The sequence below is a fragment of the Cheilinus undulatus genome, linkage group 4, assembly GCF_018320785.1.
Source record: "Cheilinus undulatus linkage group 4, ASM1832078v1, whole genome shotgun sequence".
Taxonomy (NCBI): domain Eukaryota; kingdom Metazoa; phylum Chordata; class Actinopteri; order Labriformes; family Labridae; genus Cheilinus; species Cheilinus undulatus.
Window position 1 is genome coordinate 11,416,457 of NC_054868.1, and position 25,602 is coordinate 11,442,058.

A 25,602-nucleotide genomic window follows, 5' to 3' on the forward strand; every position below is an offset into this window, starting at 1 on the left:
TCATCGTTATGCAGCTGACAAATCTGCAGCAACTACATGATGCTGTCATATCAATATAATGTCTGAGGAATGTTTTCAGCACCTTGGCAAACTATACTATAAACTATGCCATGAAGAAATGAGGCCATTCTTAAGACTGTGCTAGCAAGGACACTGTCATACCCTATATACTGTTTAGAAATACATGCCTTTATCTTTAAAACTCAATATATTGTCCATGCCCAGCAATTTCTAATTTAAGCTCTTTAAAAGTCAGTTTAAGTCTGAATGTCTTTTCTCAACATATAAACAGGACATTAAAGGAATTTAACAACTCCAGCTCCTGAGCCTTAGCTGTTTGCTATAGTATACACTGAGTGTTCAGATAAAGAATCTGAGTAATGATGAAAATTCATGTCTCCTCTTACTAAATATGTTGTGCATTAGGTAGAAACATTTGGTCCTGCAGCAAGAAAAATACTCCTTTTAATGAGCTAGTTATTTTTAAGAGGGATCAATGCTTTAGTTATCCAGAAAATTTGTTCGAAAATTCTTTTATTTTGTGAATGAAATTGCATCCATGAAAAATATACCAGTAGATTTATTTTCCAAGCTTAACATGCCTGTGGTGTTTGTGCATGTGGGGGTATGTATATGAGCCTAAGCTGCCTCACAGATACACTCAGGGGGATGGGTTAGGTTCAAGCTACTCCTCTCAAAGACCCAATTTCCAAAGCAAACCCAACACTGCAACTTTTTAAGCTGAGTAAACCCCATCACAAACACATCAATACAAGAACAAGCTATCCTGAACACCTGCTTATTCTTGTTATCTCAACTAATATGTACACAGCTAACAATCGCCAAAGGGGTATTGTACCTTCCAACAATGTTCATTTAAATGCACTGTGTGCCTAAGCAAAGACTGTATGATGATGGAGAATTTGCAGAACAACACATGGAACCCAATGCACCAAACATAATGACATGTAACCAGTCAGACATGCCAGTATCTGTTTGCAGTAACAGTTGGGTATTTGTGTGTGTGTGTGTGTGTTCATGTTTGATTGCTTTCTTGCCTCGGTAGTCAATGGAAGGTTTGGATGCCCGGAGGATTCTGGGAGTCACTGAGCCCATGTCCAGTTCTGTCAGGGTTAGCTCATTCATGAAGTAGGGTAACTGAAAAAGACACAAATTTTACATGGATACTTCAAGAGAATAATTATGAAAAAAAAAAAAAAACAATTCACAGAGAAAAAACAAAGGTGTAAAAAGGATTTAACATACCAGCTTGAAAAAAAGGACTCAGAAATGAAAAAGGAAGACAGGAACCTTTAAGCAAACACTAAGCAGACAATAAAATACTCTGCCCTCAACAACACCTTATAATGAAGCATGAGTAAGAGTTACCCCCCTGTGGACAGAACAAAGGTTGTCATGATACAACAAATCAAACTCACATTTAAAGCGACACAGAGGAATATGAGCAGTCCTGTGGGAGAAAATCTTAAGTCTATCCGTTGGCAACCTTGTATCCTTCCACTTTGCCCCTACCACCTAATGATGCCCCAAGGAGACATGCCAGCAATGGATCTTAAATCTAGAATTGCAAGATATTACAACATGATATTGGCATCTGAAAAATATTAGCTTATAAAGCTAGTTATCATAAAACTTTCTGCTAATATTTGAAAATGATATATCACCTCTGAATATCAGCCTACATTTGTACAGATGGAATTTCAGAGTTTTAGACAGGACCACGAGACATATGTCAGCTGAATTCTCTTTCTTCATTATTTCTCTTTCCTTAAACTTAAATGTGTGTTTTAAGGACTGAAGTTTTAGGCCTGAACAAACTTAATATATATATCCGTATTGATATGGGTATGAGCTACACCAAATTTGTAAATATTGGCATATTGGATGTTGAAAAAAAAAGGAGAAAAAAAAAAAAAATCCAGCATCATGCATCCCTAAATCTCAAGGTTCAAATCAGACCACGTATTTTAATGATGTTCAAATTGTTGTCTGTATAATTCAAAGCAGGTATAATTTATAACATTCTCAATTTTTTTTTCCTTCTGCAGGTTTCTAAAATCAAAATTACAAAGAAACAAGCAGTTAGATGAATGCGACAGGCTGTGCTATGAAAAGCTGCATCATTTCAATAACAATAGTTTTAACCCTTTATCAGGGACATCAACTTTACCAACATGAAATATGAATCTTTATGTGAATACCAAATTGACACATGCCTGCCAACCTCTGACGTAGCAATTTCTTGTTGTTTGTCTGATCCGCTCAGGCAGCAGGAGAGGTCTGAGTCAATGAGATTATTTTAATTTTCAAAAATTACTTCCAACAAGAAACAGTTTTTCTTTTATATAATCTGTGGTTCCGGCTGTTTCTTATGTAAGTATTCTTATATTGTTCTACTGTGTTACCTGCCAAGAGACTTAATTTATAAATGAGTAGTTTTGCTTCCTCCGACATGTTTACATATGTATTTTACACTTATTTACATTAATGTGCTCTGTCCCTTTTAAAAACATCAATAAATATAAATAAGACATTATCTCCTGAACAGGTTCTTTTTCCTTTTTGAGCTTTGACAATGTTGAGCATGACACAGTTTAACACAGGAAATGTGTGTGTCTTACGACTGGTTGCACATGCAGTATGTCGTGTGTGAGCATTTAGGGACTGTATCTTCAGGTTTTGGAACAAATACAGCTCCCTATGTCTGTGTCTCTGATTTATGTTATCTGCAGCCACTAGCCCATACCTGCATGATAAATACAGACAAGCTGAGATAAAACAGAAAAAAACTCAGCCTATAATAAAATAATGCTTTACAACCCGTTACTGAGTGAAAATATCCACAAAATACTTTTGTGAAATAACGTTTCAAAAGCTAAACTGTCTTCCAACTCGATCAGCAGGTATTTAAGGTGTCTGCACACAACTTCAGTGTTGTTTCTGGGTCTCTGCACTGGAATTTAGCATAGTTACATTAGTCCTCTAATCACATGGCACCAGGAATATGGGATGATCCAGGTGGATCGCAGATCATCTGTGATCTGTTACACAATTAAAGCCATCATTTGTCACTGTAAAGTGTGTTCCTATCAGTAACTAATCTCAGAACAGAAACAGTGACTGCAGAACAAATAAAAAAAAAACAAAGCAGAAACAATTTGATCCTTTTTAAAAAAAAAACAAAAAACAAAAAAACAACTTACTGACAGTCCTTTTAATTGAAAGTAAAACTGCTTAATGTTTTTCATGGAAACAGCAGGATGAACGCAGTAGAGAACTAGAATAATCTGACATTTTATAAGCTCATTGGTGTGTATTCCCTGTTTGGCTTTCAGCAAGAACGAGTGGATAATAAATTCATATCTTCATCTCTTTACTCTGCTTACTTTCTCCTTGTTCTTAGTTTTAAAATAAAAGGTCAATAGGGCCATGTTTCACTCACCCGTATCTTGCTGAGTTTCATCTGAATCTTGTTGGAAACCAGTTCAGCCCAGTGGGGCTCACTTAGAAAGTCCCAGAAGATACGACCAGCAGCTGCATTCACCCAGGCAACATTGTCTTCCTCCTCCTCAATGGATGTCACTGGGGCTGAGGTGTTGCTCTGAAGCTATAGACACAGGAATTTATAGAAAAAATCAAATTCCCATTCATTTTAAATACACTATACAGCTTTACACAAACAGCCCATAGTGTCAGTTTCTTGACATGTTAGTCACTGATAAAAATGTTCTACATTAAAAATGGAAGATAAGTATGTGCTACCTTCTTGTCAGACCCAGGGCTGCTCTGAGGACTCTGGGCAGCAGGGCTGGCAGCTGCAGGGCTGACTGCCGCCTGTTTTGGCAGTATAGAGGCCATGTACACATTGTAGTCCAATAGTGGCTTGGTTTTGGCACTTCCTACTATGGATGAGGCTGAGGAGTCCTTTGACCTGGGCTGAGATGTCAGTTCATCCAAACTTCCCCGGCTGCTGCTGCGACTGTGAGAGCTCATTGTTGTGGGCACTACAAACATCAGAAAAGGTGAGGAATAAAATGCTGAACTCCTGGGCTCTAAATGTATGTTAGATGAGAAAGTTATCCATGTTTGAGCACATTTGATTTTATCAGGAAGCTGGGGCCATTTGTTTGTATAATCCAAGCAATCTGTTCATCATTACCACAGCAAAATATGTTTTGTCACCTCAATCATCAGATTTTCTTACCACTCTTACATGATGCAACACTTGCAGATTTTTTTAAATCCACTTTAAGCCTTGAAGCTGATAGAAACCTCTGGAACCACTCCTCCTTCTCTCTCCCAGTCCTTCCAAACAGGTAGAGAGTCAGCTCCCTGCTAGAAGAGGACTTTCGATCCTGCGCTCCTACTGTGCCCTCTCCTCTGTCCTTTATGTTGGGGCTCTCACTGGGCTCCCACCTGTCACCCTCAGCCTTTGACATGAAGTCATCCTGTTTGCCAAGTTCAATGCAGATGGGGTATTTTTTGTTCCATAAACGCTTTCTGGCCAGGCTCTGAGGCACCAAACACACCTTGGAGAGGATTATGAAAGACAGATCAGAGTAAAACAAAGTTTCAACATCTTTGAAAAAATCATGCCCTTTTAAAGACTATTTTAAGAGTCTGACTATCCATGCAGTAGGTACTCTCTGTTCCTACCTGTAATTATTATAATGCAACCTTATTTTGTGAACTAGTCTCCAGTTAGGCTTAAATAGCTATAAGTGCTGCCTTGAGTTACACAGATTAGTTGCAAATGAGGTATCAGCAGGATTTGCAAAAACATAATTTGTTTACTTATCACATACTTTGCTGTTGGTGAGGTCATAGATTTTCTGACTGATATAGTTGACATCAGGTTTTGGTTCATTATGTGCCGCACGGCGTGCAATGTTGTGATTGGGTTTGGACAGACGAATGATGGAGCCCTCCAACCGGACAAACACAGACTGTGTCAGTGTGGCATGGTAAGTCTCAGGATCATAGTTTGATATCTCATTCATCCAGCCCTAGAGGGAAGAAACAACCATTTATATCATGTAAAATATGTTCACAGGGATTGTGTCCCAACATAGTCATCCTACAGAGCCAGTCTCAATCTAAAATTTGAAAAAGGTATGTGTTTTTCCATCACTATCAGGGCTTCCCAAACATTTCAGTCCTGACCTACAAGACAATAGTGCCAGAGAATGGGGATCCTCAGGGTCCCTGGAGGTGTTGAAAGCATATACTGTTGAAGGACAGCAGTGCACACTCACTAACAGGTGCTCCCAACACTGGCATAAGAATAAGGCAAAAACACGTAGCAGCCTAAAAGCTATAGCAGTATTTGACATACTGATTAAAAGTAAAGTTGGAAACAGAACACATTTCATCCCCATGTACAGACTTTAGCACTGAACAGACATACTAAATCTAATAACATACAGGTGATGACTCTGTGTGTCCTTAAAGAGCAACAGACTCAATGTTATTGCTGTCATGTGGAAATTGATATTTTAAAGGTTTTTGATACATCTCTTTAATTTCAGTATTTTTAAATTTATAATCATACTATGTTCCATACTATATATATATATATATATATATATATATATATATATATATATATATATATATATATATATATATGTATGTTCAGGAATGCAAGTAAATAACTATTATTTGACATATCAATCAAGAAATATTAATGTGCTTTAATATTGTTTTGTTTTTTTGTAAATCAGTAAATTTGAAAATTCATGGATAACAATAATAATTATATTTTAGCATTCAAAATATCATTTGGGTTAAAGAGCTTCTACATAATGGTGTATTAACCATTGAAGAAACATAAAACATGATTTTGGTAATTACCAGTGCTGTTGATTTAGGACAACTGTGGCATAAACCTTACTTTGGGTGGTGGTCTAATAAATTTGTTAAGCACTGTGTATATAACATACAATATAACAGCTGCAAATCAAGAAAAGATAACAATCCAAACTTGTGCTGAAAAAAAAAATATATAGAGGACTGTAAATATCTGCTAACAGTGAGATGTCATTCATGCCCATTGTTTGTTCTATAGGTCTGCAGATACACCACACTGAAAAAGTGTGGCTGACTCTGAAGTTCCACTCTCTAAAATAAGCCAGGGGTTCACATCAAGTTTCTTTTCTGCTTTGTCATTCCAGTGCAAAAGAAAGAAAGATGCTTCTTTATTTGCAATATTTGCCTATATTCACAGCACCACAACACTACAGATATGAAAAGAACATTTCCCTCCCATTAATCAGTGATTTTTTAAAAGGTCACAGTTTGGTGTATGCTAGGGTTCAACCAATAGGCTTATGCTTTTCAGGGTTGATACCGAGAGAAGTTCATAAGCCTCATAATAAATTTTGGAACAGATATGCATTGACAGAAAAAAATGAAATACATCTTTCTAAATTTGGATTTTGAATTCCTATAGATGTATAAGTACCACATGCTTGTTTAAATGTTAAAGATGGTACAGGTGAAGCTCATTATTATGAAGCTTAATCATAACAATACATGCATAAGTAGACTTTTGCATTATATAAATAACTTTAAACTGTCTATATATTTATTCTAAGAAAAGCAGTATTTTGCCTCTTAAATCTGGTTACATTCTAACCACATTTTTTAAAGTACCAGTCAACCACCTCTCTGACAGTACTGTAGTGTCCTCAATATGCTTTGTTATTCCATGATTCTAGATCAACAGATGCCTTTGGCTATGTTTAAGGTCTATTACAGCAGTTTAGAGTATGGTTAGAATATGACCCTGGAAAAGACTTTATGGACGACTGCTAACATATTCAATTAGGCTTTATGAAACTCTACGTCTGCTCATGTCACATTATATAACATGAGAAAACACGATATCAAACAGAATAGAAATGTTACATTTGCAGTGTGGACACTTAATTAGGCCCCTGCTGCACTGGCACCAATGTAACTTCAAAGATGCAACATGAGCTGTGGCTAAACGCATCATTTTAAATCCCACTTATGTACACTGGAGGTGTACGTTAGCATGGTAAAGTTTACCATTTGGGCATTTTCTGTGGTGTAACTGTGAAACTGGAAAAACTTGTCATTGCAGAAATCGTGCAAAGGATTGTGGTGTTATTAGAAATTCAGTGTGGAGGTTCTTAATGTTTTTAAATTTAGGGATAACAGCTGTATAACTGTCACAAAGCAGCAAACTGCTTCGCCCCCTGCCTGCCCGCTATGTTTCTCAGCACCTCAAGCTGAAGTTTTTGATTTGCTATAACTCGTGAAATACCATATATGGATGCCGATAATCAGCCAGGCCAATAGTTGTTTGACCCCTTGTGTATAAGTTACTACTTAAATGCTCTGTTGCAGCAATTTTTAATAAGAAGCCAATTCTTAACAAACACAGGGTGAAGCAGCTTTTAGTTTCTTCACCTCTGACTTGTGGAATGCACTACCAGAGAGCATGGGTGACTACATTGGTTAGCACTTTTTAAAACCGGTCTTCCACTTTTTAATTTACTGCTGCATCCCCATGAATTCAACCTCCTCTAATCTTCTGAATTCATATTTATTTTCTAATGGATGTATTTAATTTAATCTACTCTGCAAGTGACTCATTTATTTATTCACCATCTACTATTCAATTTATTATTTCAACAAATTCCAATGAATTATTCCAGTTATTATTCTGCTGTTCCCAGTAGGACTCAATTACAACAATACTTCAGGACATTTCTGATCAGAGGATCATGGCTCACAGGTGCCTGCAGTCTGCATAAATCTACACCCAGAGTTTCCTGCTTTGTCGAATGCCAGTGTTTTAGAGACCCTCTACAACTTCATGAAGATAAATTGGAGAAAACACCCTCAACCAGAAGAGCTAAATGTAAAGATATAATCAAACAAAGTTTTGGGTGTCACTTTTTTCTTCTAATGGCCGATAATTAGACAAGCCAGCATGGGCACAGCATGTTTACCTTATGAAAACACACAATGTGTCAGCTAAGATAACTACCCTTACAGGCCAATCCATTCCTCCATTACTGTATTGTGTCAGCTGTAGAACACACTATTTGATCTTTAGTATTCAACTCTTTAACCAACTGATATTCATACTTTTAATTACCTTACACTATCTACTGATATCGACTGACTGAAATGTAAAATGTTCAATTATAAGTGAACTACAAACAAACAAAACAAAAACTCATTGTAGGCTCCAGTAACCAGTTCTGGGCCCTTCTATGGCTTTGTTACTTAGGAGTAGCAGGACTTAGGAGTAGGACTTAGCAGTAGGGCAAGAACACATAGCCTACTTGTTGCATCACAAGATGCTTTCTGGAGGAAATGTAAATTTAATGAACATCTTTCCATATTGTATACAATTTATGCTAATATTTCATATTAGTCCTCTTTTGACCTGAAATCATCTAGACTATGCAGAGCAACTGTACCCGCCTGCAGCACTGTACAGCCTAGCTTCCTGGCCAGTGCCCTCAGTGCAGTGTTAATTATGTCGACACAAACTATGACTAAAATTGTTTGTCGACAGCCTTTTATTCCATGACGAAAACTAGACTAAAACTAACAAAAATAGATCTGTGTTGACTAAAACGGACAAAAATTAAGTTTATTTTTCGTTGGACATTCAAAATCTGCAATATTTCTCCATTGTGGGTAAATCTGTTAAAAAAAACAATGCATCTGTAGCTATTTTGCCTCTTAGCAGCAGAAAGCAGGGACCCCAGGTTTGGCAGGGTGCATAGAACATGACTTGGTACCAGATTTAGGCAAGAAAATAAATATTTGGACTAAAAGTAAAGACTAAAATGTGAGGACTTTCTGTCGACTAAAACTAGACTAAAACTAAAAAGGGTAGAAATGACTAGAATGGGATTAAAACTAAAAGACATTTAGTCTAAAGACTAAGACTGAGGCTAAAATTTAAAAAAAAAAGGCCAAAATTAACACTGCCTCAGTGGTCTCTCCTCAAAGGGGTAACACTGACTGAAATCTCTTGTAGCTAATTAAATTACAATTACCAAGCACCTTATACAACTCAACTCCAAAAACACTGAAATACCTCCTTAGATGCCTTATTTCTGGCTCTATAAAGAACTTTAAACAACTAAATTTATGAATGTTGCTCTATAAATAAAGTTGCCTTGCCTCTCAGTAATAGGCCTAGACATAAGAGACAGGCTGTCTTAACTCCTGGAAGCACGAAATGAGTTATTTAAAGGGATGCATGCAGTTAGCCAACTAAATGGACTAAAACATATTTAGAATTAGTCACTGAAAGATTTACAAGTTGGTTAAACTAATTATCCATCCATTATTTAAAAAAAATAAAGGCCTGAGATCCTGTTCAAATTCTCTTTTGAAACTTTAAAGAAGCTTCCTCCAATTAGCAGCCATTGTAGCTTCAGGCTGCTTCCTTCCTGCAAGGGCTCTCCCAAAAGCACCTTGCTGGACATAAGAAGCTTAGCATTTGGCATGTTATAGGAACAGTGCAGTATGGCAGTATTTTGAACCATAAAATGGAAATAAAGTTGTATTAAGGCTGTTGAGGGTTATACTTGTATATAACTACTCAACCGTAGTGACAAGTAACCCCAATAAACAGGATATTAGTCTGCAGAGATAAACGAAGGCTGGGGGAGCTAGCTGCTAACCTTAACCACACTAGGAAACTTAAAATCTGGACTTCTGTAGTATTGTGTAAAATTGACTGACCTTGTAGATTTCTGGTTCCTTTATGTCCAACTTGGTCAGATTCCAAAACTTCCCACTGTATCTGGAATTTCTAAAACTCCTGCTGGAAGGTTTTGGTCCTGTCAGCCACACAACCCCAATGGCTAAAAGGAATCCAAGCCCCATCCCCAGCAGCACTCCTCCGACATAACTGGGCAGAGGCAACACAAAACATCCATAGACCAGAACAGTGAGGATGATGAGAGTATAGTGTGGAACACTTGGTGCTGGCTGAATACTCTGGGATTCGTCTTCACTGTATGGTTCAGTACTACCACTTAGTGGCACTTTAGTTTGGCTCCCAGATCTAGAATCAGTTCTATCGCCACCATCACCATCTGTGACAGTGAAAGTCTCAAAGTCTCCATTGTAAAGAATGCAATAGTCCTCATCCTCTTGTTTTGCAAGAGCAGACATGGAGCATTTGTCCAATGACATGGACAGTGAAGATGATTTGTTGGGGCACTTGGTGTCAGAACAGGGGGAGTAAGGCGGTTCTGCTGGGACAGATGTATCACTGTTGGGGCTCTCAGCCTCCAAGTCACCACCTTCTTCCTCCTTAATGCAGTAATTGTTGTTGCTCTCCATGTGACCATTGACAGAAGTTATGTTAGAGAGTTCTGTGGCACTGGCAGAGAGGGCCTTGGGCCGGTAAATTCCACTGCTTGCTAGACTGACACTCTTCTCATCCATGATCTTACTCAGCAGCTGGAGTGGTTCAGAGATGGCCTCAGAGAGACGCCGCTTGGTGTCTTCAATCTTCGCCTCAACTTCCGAGACCTTGAAGAAGCTTCGGTTATCTGGTGAGGTTAACGGGGAGGAAGGGGCTGTTTTAGAATCACTTGCTAATGCAGCAACACCAGATGGAGTCCGGGACTGTGTGAACTGCTTGAAGAGTTGCAAGTTAAGGCGAGATTCAGGAAGACGGTAGGGTGTGGAGGAGGATGAGGATGTGTCCTGGGATGTGTCTGAAGATAAAGATTTGACTAAATTCTTCATCAGTTGTCTATGCCTAACTGTGGGAGCAGCAGTAGAGGGGGTCCCCTCACGAGTCTCTATGTCAGAGGAGACAGACTTCACCATACTGAGAAAGGATTTGTCACTGGTGGGAAAACTAGAAGATTTAGTAGGAGAAGAGTTGGAAGTTGAGCCTTTTTTCTCAGAAGCACGCAATGATGCCATGTGTGTGGGTGAAGTGTTCGTGTGATGTCGAGAAGACAGAGAAAGTCTGGATGATTCAGGAATGACAGCAACCTCAGCTTCAGAGTCCGGTGTTACCCCTTCGAACATCTCCTCACTTGCTTCTAAGGCTGTCACGATGTTTGAGTCATCCTGAGTGGCTGACGTAGCAGACACAGTTGTCATGTACAAATCTTCTTCCTCCTCTTCTTCCTCCTTCCCAAAAGCTGAGAAGTGGATAGTGATGTTTTCCTTTGACAGCGATCGCTGGACATGGAGCTTGGGGGACACGGTGGATGGCTTCTTTTCTGTGGAGTGAGCGCTCTCTGCATGGCTATGATGCTTACTGGTCATTGCAGTACTCCAACTGAGTCGAAATCTGAAAAGCAAACAGATACAAAAGGCAAAAAAATCAGCAATGATTTTAAAAGTCTTATAACCACAACAATTTCAAATTAAAGTGGCATGGATTCACTGGTTCCAGTGTGAAAACTGAGAGACGTTACAGTTGTTCTTCACTACTAAGGATGCACCCTGTTGGATTTTCGCCAATATGCCAATATTTACAAATTAATTTCAGCCGATACTGACATCAATTCCAAAATATAAATGTAGTTCAGATGGAAGACTTCAGTCTTTAAAACATACTTTAAAGTTTTGATGGTAGAAGAAACAAATGGGGCGTAGGTGGCTGAGTGGTTAAGGTGTGTGCCCCATGTATGCCGATGGCCTGGGTTTGAATCCGGCCTGAGGCCCTTCACCGCATGTCTCTCCCACGCTCTCATCCCTGTTTCCGACTCTATCCACTGTCCTCCTCTATCGAATAAAGGCACAAAAATGCCCAAAATAAACCTTAAAAAACAAACAAACAAACTTTGGTCCCTAGAACAATATAATAAGGATGATTAAAGAAAAAGTGTTTGTACATATGGTGGATATTAATGGCCGGTATATCGGTAGTTAAGACTGGTAGAATTGTTCATATCTGCTTACAACAAGAAATATCTTTTTGAGCTATCTACTGAAATGCAGATGATATTGTGCTTTATTCTTCACATACAAAAATATGGAATATTTTTGGGGGGTTTAAACTGTTGGTAGGAAAAATATCTTAGATTCTGAAAAATTACAATGAAATTTTGAATATTTGTGAAGTGTTTCTGACAAAATCTTCATATCTGATTACTTGTGTCAGTGACTTATTGATAAAAGCAAAATAAACAGCTTTTATTTGCTGCCTAGTTGGTTAACACTTTCTATGAAGCCTACCTCTATAAACACATTTTAACACATTATAAATATACTTGTGATGCATTAAAACACACACAGAATGCAGCTTGATCATAGTTATCAGTGCTTATGATTATTTATAATGCTTTATAATGGAACTTATATCTCAGCATAATGCACATGTCTATAATGAATTATTAACATACTGAAAGTGTGTTATAATGTGCATGTAGTTATTACTATTCGTAAATATTCAGAATTCTTTATAAAATTAATTTCCACATTCCATGAGGCATTTTAAAATGGCTATATAGTTGGGTGTCAGGACAACACATTTGCTGGCCACTAGCTGTATTTGCAAAGATAAGACTATTAAGATTTTTTCACTTATAAAACATTATAATTATATGACAAGTTATTTGATAGTCAACATGAATTCCGTGAAAATCACTCTACCTCTAGGGCTCTGATCCAGTTCATTGATAAAATACATAGCTTAAGACCAAAAGGAATTTACACTTGGAGTTTTGACTGACTTATCTAAAGACTTTGGCACTGTAGACCAAAGCATGTTGTTGTCTAAGTTAAAGGCTTCGTGGTGTCTGGTATGAGCTTGATGTGTTTAGAAGTTTTCTGCTTAACAAGAAACATTATGTTGTTTGGAATGGAGCTACATCATCGTACAGTAAGCTACAATGTGGTGTTCTACAGGGTTCCATACTTGGTCCACTTTAATTCCTAGATATATGCCTTTAATATCGAATACGGCTGAACAATTTGGGAAAATAATCTAATTGTGATTTTTTTTACCCAATATTGCAGTTGTGATTTAATATGTGATTATTTCTTTAATTTCACATCTCGTGCATTTTCCAACAAAAACAAGCAATAATTCAGTCTGTACTATAGCCAAAACAATATTAGATAGATGAAACTAGGGCTAAATAATTGTAAAAAAAAAAATCTAATTATGATGATTTTGACCCATTTTGCAAATTGGATATGAACTGCTATATTAAAGGGAATGATAATTCATGTATATTTCTCATATTTACCAAGAAAAGCATACAAAAAAGAAGAAAATTAGATTTTTTTGTAAACTATTCTAAAAATATGCCACAAGAATGATTGCATGATATGTAATGTATAACATCTCAGCTGCAAAAAAAAAGGTTTAAAACTGGTATTTTGACATAAATATCAGTTTAAAGAAATACTGCACTTTCTGCAATTTAAAAATTGCAGCAGGCCATATTGCGATTTAATCTAATTTGCAATTAATTACCCAGTCCTAGTATCGAATGATTTTCAATGCTGATGACATTAATTCTTCGTTCTCTGCTAATGTTAGTAAAGACACTTACAACAACACAGGGTCAAGTCATAACGTCAAGCTACACTGGTGCAGTCCAGCAGACCCAGATTTGTCCCCAAAACAACAACATCTAAGCTAACTAATGGGTCACCAGAGACTGCAGACCATCAACAATGTTGACAACAAGGAGCTTCAAGACGTCATCCAGGTTGCCTAAGATGACCAGTACCACAGAACACCTACAAGAACTACTGTCACAAGAATCCGTGAACTGTATGACAGCTAAAAAGGAAACTAAAGTAGAGCCGCTGGCCGAGCTACATTTATTACACTGACGAGAGACCACTGGACATCAGTCAGCAACTTCAGCTACCTCAGGGTAACAACAGCACGCCTGATCATTCACTTTATAGCACAAGTTACTTTGTACCTGATGTGTTTGTCTTCTGGGCTCGTTTGCAGTTTATAAATATTATTGCTCAATGAGTTAAGACACTCTGATTTACAAACCACAAATAAGTTTAAAAACTCTAGTTTGTTTAATATTTCTTGATTTAAACACCATTCTTCTACTAATTTATCTCAGACAAAAATGCAAGAAAATGTTAGTATTTTAAATGTTAATTTATAGATAGTAATAATAAAATTAATTTTTTTAGTAAAAAGTGTTTTCAAAGGGCTGTACATAAAGTTAAAATAATGAAAATAATGAAAATAAACACTTGATAATAAGAATGTTTAAAAATCTAAAAATTACTAAAACTAAAGAAATGCTGTGATTAATCATGATTAATCACAGCATAGGGACGTGATTAGCTTGATTATTATTTTAATCAATTAACAACACTAATAATAATACATTATAAGTGTTGAAATCTTAAGACACTTTTATGAATGGCCTATAAATGCTTACAACTACATGCACTATTTAACACATTTTAAGGAAATTTCCATCTTTAAACACACTTTTGTTATAATGAGCTTTAGTATTAGTTCAGTACTGTTATAACACATTATAAATGACCATGACAGTCGTTAACTATGGTTGTACAACATTATAATGCTTTATAGGTATGTTTATAGTATGTTATTCAGTGTTACAGATGTAGACCTCATAGAAAGTGTTACCTTTGATTCTATATGGAAACAACATTGACTCGCGATGTGGAGCGCTCAGCTGCTGCTTCGCTCAAAATAACTCGTCCATTTAACTTGACTATGATGCACAACTTATCATATTCAAAACGAATACTAACAAGAAGGGGGAGCATGTCCCCTTCACTACACTTGTAAATCTGAGTGATTGCCCGAGGGGACTGGGATTATCTGTCTGGTAAAGTTCCTTAATAGTAGATTAAAAGTGACTTGCAACACTTATCTAAGGGGAACCACATTACAGGAAGTAATGAAATAAGTCAAGTGTATGGAAATGAACGTTCTAGATTTTGGTTTAAAATATAAAAAAGAAAGGATGATGCACATGATTTATTAAAATTATGAATACATTTTAAGGTCTTTAACCATCTGTGTAACCATATGTGTGCCTGTGTAGGTGGTGACATATGTAGCGTTATATCTGCAACAGCTGGTCACGTCACACTTAACTTCTACAGAAGTTAAGTCATTTTATATCACCACAATGTGTCACACTCAGACGTAATGGAACCCTACTCCCACTCACCACCTGCTTGGTACTTTGGCGAATACCTGCCACAAACTGCTCAACTTTACTGATGATGCAGGCCTTTAAAAATAGACTTCACACTTCAAACACATGGAGAAGACTTTATAGTGGATATAAGAACACTTTGAAATGGACCCACAGTAACTGTAGCTGCAAACTAAATAGGTTGAATATTTAAAAACTAAAACTACATCAAATCAAGTTGTGTTATTAATCTCTCTTAAAGAAATTACTAAAACCTTGGCTAACTAAAATTTAACAGAACATTATCTATGTATTATAGATTGTCTACAAGAAAGGCCTGAAGAGCAAACACCCACAGACAAAAGCAGAAGTCGAGTTAACAATCTGAGTTTGGAATAATTTAAAACTGAATACTGATGGAGAAAGCTGCCCTCCACAAAAAGATGTCTGAGATGCTGTGGTAGATAATGAGATAGCTAAATCAGACTTGGCTGCATGAGACAAAGAAAAGGATCATGCTCTCTGACAAATGCATCAATAAAGTGCAGGGCAGATAAACAGAGCAATTTAGACCTTCATTTTAACTACTTTTTTTTAAAACAGTGACCTTGTCTGACCCAAAAGCAAACAAGGCCATCATCTCTTGCTGCTTATTTTTAATGTCTATCAACTGCTGCCACCTGGTTAGATTCCAACAAAGAGATTTACAGCGTGCAGACTGAAACAGCCTTTGTGTTTTCCCTGGCCAAGTTCACTGTGACTTGTACGTGAGATAGTCACGAGATAGATAGATAGAAGTACTTTGTCTGCAGGGGCTGAAAAATGAACACCCTCTGACAGGTCCTCACAAATGCCGGACCAACTGATTCAAAGAGAACACAAGATGTGCATATTACAGCTGAATTGTAAAGATCTTAGTGGTGGGAATGCATACGACTTTAAAAAATGCTATTGTAATTCTGAAGGAAACTGCCAGAATTCTGGACCTACCTCAGATGATGTCACTTGAGTCAGGAAATGAACTGAAGACTTTAAACTGTTGTGCTTTGTGTGGGAAATATGGGCACCATGTTTTGACATCAGTTACAAAAATATGGAATAAAACAGTTGTCAAACCCTGCTGGTTTTACTACCTGCTTAATTATCATCAACTACATTTTTATCATTATTGCAATTAGGGATGTTCAGATACCATTTTTTCTTTACTGATACAACTCTGATACCAAGGTGTTGGGTATCGGCTGATACCGAGTACTCGGCGCGACTCACCGACCAGTGTGATCATGGTCAGACAAGCTTTTCGGCCAAACACTAATCGAATGGAAACTGTCAGCCCTAATAATTAGACAACCTACAGTTTGTAAAATGTGTTAACCTTATGAAAACATTGTGCCAGCTGTCAAAGTGGAAAACTGAGAAAAAAGAACTAGGTATAGTTTACTTTATTGTTGTTTTCTCTAAAGAAACCTGCAGACAAAACCGCTGATCAGATACTCTGATTTGGCATAGCACATAGCTGGCAGCCACAGCTTGCATTGCAAAATACTGCCAACCACTGAGGCTTTCTGGGTGAAAAATTACAGATAAAGCATTCAATATAGCAAAGACATAGCATTCAATTGAGTCAACATTGTTTTTGGCCCATTTTTGCCTTTAACTCTCTAAATAACAGAGCAACTGTCTGTGGTAATGTGCAGCCTAGCTTCCCCAACTACATCCTCTTTTGGGGGACAACGCTCACTGAAACCATGCTAATACTAATAGCACTACTAATTCCAAGAACCATATACAACCAAAGTTTAAAAAATACTGCTATATCTCCTTAAGTTTTTCGTACAGAAGTATGCATTATGGGTCACACCATCTTGTCAGTTTTTACATTATGCATGTAAGATAAAATGGAGTGATGAGATGCTGCAACAAATGTTTGAACAATTGCAAATGTGAGTCGTCTGATAGAATCTATTATTGTTATGGGTGTGCAATTTTGAATTTTTGGAGAACACACTTTAAAGCATTTGTTAAAGCTATTCATTTGTTTTATTCTGAACACTGTGTAAATGGTGCTACAGCTTAGAACTTTCTCTTCAAAGCTACTGTAAAACCAAATCTGGTGGAAGAATGATAAAAGGAAATTACATATTGATAGAAGTCACACTCATTTAATTAAAGAAAGCAGCTTCTTTTAGGTCAGCTCAGCCGTAAAATAGCTATTTATAGGAGTTATAATGTGATTAAAAAAAAAAAAACTTCCGACTGAGGTACAAAATTGTCAAGACACCATCTTTAGTCTGGTGATATCCAGATTAAAAAAAGTAAAAAACTAACTGATCATGAAACAGATACAGACTGCTATATGTAATTGCTCAAGATCTATAGCTATGAATTCAGTGTGATACTAAGCTGCCCACTGTAAAGCTGTACAATACGCTTAGGAATTTATTCTTAAGATGTACTTTGCATAAGCTTTTTTCACTCTCCCTTAAAATACTTGGAAAACAAAACACCAAATATTTGCTTTGACATAAACAACACAGTCCTGAAATGTTTGGAACATTTCTGTATTTAGGTGAGATATTCTGCACCGCTGCCTCATTTTACATCTATGTGACAGAAATCCATGGTTATGTCTTGTTGACATTTAGCTCTGGCAGCGTTGTGCCTTGTCTGGACAACAGAGGTGGCGTGAGGTCATGCTTCCTCGCTCATACACAGGCTCAACTTGGCCACTCATTGTCACATGGGTCACGAGTGAGCTTGTTACCCAGCCAGGCAGACTGCCAGCCACCTCTGTCTTTAGCTAGGCAGCCTTCAGTCAGCAACACAATGAACCTATTCTCCCTCACAAGTTAGACATGGATTACATTTAAACATATTGGGCTCAAAGCACAGAGATTTATTTGTCAACAGCACACTAAGATTAGTGATAAAGTGGGAAAGTATGCATTTATTTGTTTGTGCCATCTGTCGGCTAATTCTGCAAATTCAACACTCAGGAAATGCAACAGATAAATAGAGCAAAACACCAAGTATGGGTACTGGTGCGTCCATGTATTTGCCACTTCATTCCAGTGTGTATATGTCCACAATGACAATAAAGTCCTTGTTTGCCCTGTGTTCCCAGTGCTTTTCCCAGAGCTAAGCAGACGGTGCAGAATAAAATGTAGCCATTGATGTTGATGAAGTTAATTACAGAAACAAGCCTGCCTCATTCACCCTCATGTTTTGCACTAATTAGAAACATGTTCACAGCTCACTTCTTCTGTACTAAGCAGCATACACTGGTGATGAGAAGAGACTCTCAGAGCTATTACACATACTGACAACATCTAAACACATGGAAATAGCAGCTTTACACGGCTCTGTTTCTTTGAGCCAACAGATCAGTGCTAAAAAGAAAACTGGAAAGGGATTCACTGGTGGGGTGAGGTAGTTTTAATCAAAACATCTGATTATTTAATACAAAAATGTTTTGATGCAGTGCATCATAAAATGAGTCATCATGAAACAGATTCAGCCAGTGTCTGAAGCTGGATGAATCTTGAATAAAAACTAATTTACTGTATCATGAAGTATCAGACATTGGCCTGATCCTGACTCAGCTAGATCGGTTATCTGTGACAATGAGCCATAAGGCCGACTGATGCAATTCAGTTCCACGCCCATTTTGAAGCTCTAACAGCCTACACTCTTCTTGGAAGGATTTCCACAAGCTTTTGGAGCATTTCCATGGGAATTTGTGCCCACTCATTCAGTCAAGCATTTGTGAGGTCAGGCACTGATGGTGGATGTGAAGGCCTGGCTCACAATCTACGTTCCAGTTCATCCCAAAGGTGCGCAGGGGGGTTGAGGTCAGGGCTCTGTGCGAGCACGAAATTGCCCAAAGTGTCTTGGTATGCTGAAGCATTAAGACTGCTCTTAACTTGAGATAAAAGGGCCTAGCCCAAACCCTGAAAAACAGCCCCACCCTCCTAACACCACTCCATACCACTCTTACAGGCTTAAATGCAGCTGCTCGGCCTTTACATTAATGCTAGTGGAAGTCCAGAACTCTTCAGATATGGAATCAGCAGAGCATTGGCGATTTTGACATACTAGGCATCTTAGCAGTCATTGACCCCGCTCTGTGATTTTACGTAGTTTTCTGCTCTGTGGCTGTTGTTCCTAAATGCCTCCACTTTCTAATAATATGCCTAAGTTGACTGTGGAATATCCAGCAGGGATTTAATTTCACCAACTGTCTTATTGCAAAGATGGCATCCATCACAGTACCACGCTTGAAGTCACTGAGCTCTTCAGTGAGTATCTTATACTCTTCATTCAGTATCACAAATGTTTGTCAATGGGGACTTCATGGCTAGGTGCTTGATTTTACACATCTGTGGTAATGGGTCTGATTGAAACACCTGAATTCAATAATTAACAGCCAAATACTTGTGCCTATGAGTCTGCGTGTTGGTTGATAAAAATCAGTCCAGCGTCTGAAATTTACACCAGACAAGCACCAAGTGTTGATTGTTTGTCTGGGGAGTACATTTCAGAGCACCACCAGAGGACTAGTGGGTGGATGTTTGCACACAAATCGTCACAAACATATGAGAAAACTATACCCAATTGAAATGGTATTCCTTGTGGCTCTGTCTCCCATGAGCAGGAGACAGAGCTAGAGCCTGGAGACCTCTCATCTCTCCCACGGGAAACCAACTGAGCCATACTCATAATGCTGTAGTCTGTGGATCTATGAAAATGTAACATCGTGGGGTTATATCAACTGCCAATAAATCAGCAGTAATACGTATGCACCACTGAGATCTGCTAAAAACAGCCTTTTCTGTCCTCTTGATACAGATGTTGCAGAACCAAACTGCCATGTGTGCTGTAGGGCTGTCAATATTTATCTACAGTCCTCTTCAAATTTCATTTGTTATTTTTTTACAGATTGCGAATTATATTAGAACATTTATGCACATTTTTTAATTAATATGTATGTAAAAGTTCAGTTGCTTTAATCACCGTGTAGTTACACATTTGTCCACTAGAGGACCCTCCAATGTTACACAGCAGATTGCAATGAAGAAATATTGAGCTTAAAGCAAAGGTAGTTAATGTTAATTTTTATGTACTTTTTTAGTGCAAACACAGCCACCTACTCCATTTAGAGGCCTTCAGCAGGCATTTTGGTACTGATGGTCAACTTTAAAATGGACAAACATGTTAGAAATTAAATGTCAAACAAAAATAAATTAAATTGTGCCACTTATGGCGGTGATGACATCATGTTTATAACGAACAAAACATTTTAAAAAATGTTGGTTCTATCTTGTGCCTACATGTTTTTACCTAAAATCACGAGCGATCCACGTTTTCCTAATCAAGAGCAAAGCGTTTTTATGCTCACTATCATCCCAGCCGTGGAGAAAACCCTCTACGCCATGGCGGAGGTGCCCGGGTTGCACACGTAAAGCTTGCCAGCTGGGACAGAAGAGGCTAACTGGACCGAATCATTTTCCATCACCACAGCAGGTTACGGTGTGCGTTGGTGCACATCAGATTTTACATCAGCATCTCTTGATGTAGCAAAGCCTTACTTGACAGATCACCACCAGCGTTTGCAGCACATTGGCGATAAACATCCCCAAACATCTGCACTGGCGGCCATTGCGGCGCCCTAGTTTTGGTTTGAAAATTTTATTGTTCATCATGTCACGTGTCATGTGATGGAACATTTGGTTCCTACACCTACACATGGGTTAAGTAGAGGCCAAGGAGAGAGGGGAGAGACTGGAGAAGGATTAAAAAAAACCCAAAACAAACAAACAAAAAAACCCACATTTGAATAGTAACTTCAGCTTTTGAATATTACTGAGTTTTTAAATATTCAAATTATATTCGAACCCCGAAATTCATTCCAACAGCCTTAGTGTGCTGTGATGGCAGTTTTAACACATACTGTACATCCCCCATGGTGCCTGCAAAAAAAAGCCAGCAGATGGCAGCAGTCATAGGACTGCACCATGCAGCACCAACACATGCCCCACTCCTCAGACCAGAGACCAGAACAAGTTGGTACTGAGACCAGGAACATGTATAGTGTTTATCTACAGCCAGCAGACTATAAGCAAAGACAGTGGATTATTTCCATTTTTTTCAATCAGCAGTCAGGAGTTTGACATTAACAGTGAAAGAATAAACAACTTCAATAACACCAATTTTCATCGACACAACACCAGAGGTAACAGAGCTAGGCTCACTAGGCTGATCAGTGTCATTCAAGCCAGAATTAGATGACGCTGTAAGATCCAAAGTTTCTCTTAACTTTTGATCAGGACATCATAGGCAGCACTTTGGCACTCATTTATCAAACTTACAGTGCTGTGAAAAAGTATTTGCCCCCTTTCTGATTCCTAAGTTTTTTGCATATTTATCAAACTTAAATGTTTCAGATCAAACCAAATTTTATATTTCACAAAGACAACCCAAGTAAATACAAAATGCAGTGTCTGAATGATTAAATTTTTGAGGGGGGAAAGAATCCAACAAACTCTAGAAGACACTCAACATTTTATTTGTTTCCTCTGGCATTACCTCTTTTTCTCCCTTTAATAAAACAGTGGTTTTGTTCTGCTTATATCTTCCATGATATTTTCCAAGTGATATTACAGTAAACAACAAAAATTTACTAATTACCTATGGCAGCCTAAAGAAACACTTGTTCATCAAAGATAACAAGTAACAAGGAAATCAGCTGAAAGCTAGACGTGTTCAACATCATTTCAAAAGCAACATTGCTCACAGCTATTGTTTTTGTAACACCCACTCGTCTGCTCATTTAAGAAACAGTGGTGCCATTTTAATCAGAAGTAAAGAAAAAAATAATTTTTACAAACTTAAGTGGGCATATAGTTAAGTGAAACCCAAAGGTCTATGAAAATTATGACAAACAACAGGTAGGACTATTCCAAGTTCAAAAAGCTAGATATTACTGTATTTGAATGTCTTAATAGCTAAATGATTATATACTATTTCAATTTACTTGGCTCGCTAAGGATCTGCAAATAACTGTTTTAAAGTGTAAAAAACTTTAACTATACATATTCTGTTATCCTCTACAATAAAGAAAAGCTGCTGTAGTGAATTCAGTGTAAGTGATGACATTTTTATTACGTCATGTTTATGACCCTGAATCGATGTGTATCATGATGTGCATCTTATTGAGGCAGAGGGAAATACCCTGACCTAAGAAGCAGAAAAGAGTGAGATTAATAAAACAAAAATCCCAAAAGCACAAACTACACCAAAAGCTCTTCACACCAAAACAGTGAAGCTACAGTTAGTGTTTGTTTCTGTCAGCAGACAGACTTCAACTGCTGACCCCTTGTTCTCTCACTATCAGTGTTTTTTGAGAAAATGACCCATAGCCCCCTTTTTTAACTGGTCAACAAAACACATTTCAGGAAAAAAAAGAAAGAAGCCTATTGCTTCACTCTTTATTTTTTTTTGTTCTGCACTGTTTTAAACTGGCTGCTCAAACTACTCCCATTTTCTTCCTCTTGCTCACATCAAATCGCTGATTCATGACGCAGAAATGAACGATCAGATAAGTCTCTTAGAGAGCTGAATGTGTCTGCTAAGAATGTGTTTTCTAACAGGGTGTGTAATCTTGCAGCATTTGGCCATGTACTGTGTATGCCATCTGTACAAAAAATATCTAGATGTCACAATACAAACATGGCTGATGTTAAAACTACAAACTTGGGATGACAGCAAACACATCTTGTACTTGAGTGGATGATGTTGATGTCTATCGTGTGATTCAAGGGGATGTGATAATTAGATAATCAAACGCTGTATGGAAACAAAAACTGTTTGTCTCTGGCTAAGCTACTTAGCATGGCTTCACTGGAGAGTAATGATGCACAGTGTGTGGAGAAACATTATGGGGGTGGATTTTTGTTTGGACACTACCATAAAGTAGAGCAAAGAGCAATGCTGCTTCAGTGGTCAGCACTGCAGCTGACACTTCTTCTTGACCAGATGACTTCTACACTGAGTTCATCCTCAGTTTAAAGTCACTCTTCTTCATTTCACTTCTTTCCAAATGTTAAAGCAGGAAAAAAGGAAGTCCCTAACTTAAGCAGAAATTTCTAAATTCAGTGACAGGAGAAGTCAGCCTGCCAAAAGAAGAAGGGGGACGGATCCCTATTTCAAAACTGCAGAATATTTTCAAGGATGACAGTTACTGATGTGTCCTCAAGTGGTTGAGTCTTTGTCACAATCAAACTCTTCTTCTTTAGTGTGACTGTGTGTCACAATGGGTCACTTCCAGCATGAACTCTGAAGTAACCTTCTACACCAGCATGAATCAATGAACCAATCACAAACAGCAACAACATGAGGAGCAGCTTCTTCCACCAATCCATTAGACTTTCAGAAATAAAACACAAGCACAATCTAACCCCATGGCTGTGTACATTTATATTTACATGCCTGGTATTTATTTTTCTAAATGAAGCAAACATTTGTACCCACAATCATAGCAGTAAACTTTAGTTTTAAGTCTTTAACCGAGCTGTAGTTTGGATTGCTGATTCCACTTGCAACTTCAAGTGTGACAACAATACAGTATATGCAATACAGTTATTCTGATCAGGAGGCTGGAGCAGTACAGGGCCAAGGTTGATGCAGGGAAGTGCCGAACTGGTATATGATCCCATACCTAATGGAATTAATTCTTTTTTAGATTTTGCAACCACTTCAAACCCTGCATGCCATTAATGCAAAATGCATTAATGTTTTAACTGCATCTTTTCATGCCTAACAAAAGGAAATACAGCCACCTGTTTCTGACATTGGGGAATACTACGGAAGAGAAGTCAAGACAAAAACATAGTAAGGAAAAATATGTGGTAACTGGACAGATATGAATCACTAGAAAGGGTATGCAAGGTTTCAACCTTCATCTGAGGCTGGTTTGATATCAGCAGACCTGCCAACCTTGGCAAAATATTTTGAGTACCACTTGCATCGTGCGGCATTGCTCGCAGTTTTTTGCAACTCCTTTGCCTTGCACATTTAAAACCTGTAGCACAATGTATAAAATATTTCTTACAAGGTTACCAACATGTAACCACAATATATGCTCAGTAAGTGAAAGTGCTTGAAAAACAGCCTAAATTACAGCCCTACATTAATGGCAAATAAAGCTAACAGCCAATCGTTGTTAAGGATTTTGGGGTGCAGCAGAGAAGAGAGATGCTGATGGTTCATCTCCACATCCAGACCAAAACAAGAGCAACCTGCAGGAAGCTTACTAACTTCATAGAAATGTTGGTGCTTGAAGACTATTAGAACAATATGATTTGGAAATCAGACCTTAAGACAGATCAGACAGCGGAGCAAATAAGCATTCATGCTGCTATTTGCTGCTGTAATCCTTTTATCATTCTTTTTTTTTTTACTTTAGGCAGGACCAACAGACAGCTGAAGTCTTTTTCTGTGTTCATCCTTATTACTTCAACTTTAAAATGTGTTCTGGAGACTGAAGTATATTTCTTTGTGTATCCTTTAACTGTGTTTCAAGGACTGAAGTGTTAGGTCTATGTATTTTTATATTGGTATTGATATTGGCTAAACGTAATTTGTAAATATCACCATATTGTATAAACCTCAATATTGTTAATCCTAGTCCAACTAAGAAAGAGAGTGAAGCACAAGTTTTATGTTCTTATGTGGGTCTTTTTAATGGATTTCTTGCAGGCCAATTCAAGAGGACCACGGGCCACAAATGGCCCACAAGCCATAGTTTGGACACCCCTTACATATAAACTGATACTCAGAGTAATAGGAAAATATTTGTAACATTATTAGAAGTTCATTAAACATTGTTAGAGTTTGGTCCATATTGTTCTATCACACTGGGGTCTGATGTTTATAGGGCTAATGTAAATGAATAAATCCCTTTTTTCTCTCTAACAGTGTAATCATAACATCAGCACTATTGGAGTTAAATGGTAACTAAAACAAAAATCTATCACCAAATCGTGTCTTTACCCTAACAATACACACAAAGTTTATGCAGTGTGCTCCTGTCTCTCTCTCTCCCTCATACACTGCTGTCTGTCTGTCCGTGTCATATCAGAATGCTACAATCAGATGCGTATTAGCTTGTTAACCAAACAGCAGCAGCTACAATACAAATTAGTGAAGAGAAAATGCATCGTTATACATTAATATTTAATCAGAAGTTTGTGCAGACTGAGCGCTCTGTCCTCCCACTGACAGTCAACACACCACGACGTATAAGCTCGTGCAGGGCACTTTCTTGCCATCATATCAGCTGCGGAGCGTGGCCGCTCACACTCCAGACACAGAGGATTATGCATGACGAGAGGAAATAAAAATGAAAGGATTGGGCGTGAATTTCAAATCTTAAATCAAAGTGGAGTGAAGT

General features: G+C 37.8%; 1 protein-coding gene across 2 annotated transcripts in view; it reads right to left on the reverse strand.

The window, feature by feature from the left end:
• Positions 1 to 25,602, reverse strand: part of LOC121508167 (testis-expressed protein 2-like) — a 61,772-nt gene that overhangs the window by 16,601 nt on the left and 19,569 nt on the right. For both annotated transcript variants that reach the window (XM_041784773.1, XM_041784771.1), the window contains exons 3-8: positions 9,763 to 11,338; positions 4,827 to 5,027; positions 4,226 to 4,550; positions 3,784 to 4,025; positions 3,464 to 3,628; positions 1,059 to 1,158 (exon numbers count right to left, since the gene is read on the reverse strand). In XM_041784773.1, coding sequence (XP_041640707.1) covers positions 1,059 to 1,158; positions 3,464 to 3,628; positions 3,784 to 4,025; positions 4,226 to 4,550; positions 4,827 to 5,027; positions 9,763 to 11,313 — 2,584 coding nt within the window. In that variant the 5' untranslated portion in view covers positions 11,314 to 11,338. The remainder of the gene's footprint in view (positions 1 to 1,058; positions 1,159 to 3,463; positions 3,629 to 3,783; positions 4,026 to 4,225; positions 4,551 to 4,826; positions 5,028 to 9,762; positions 11,339 to 25,602) is intronic.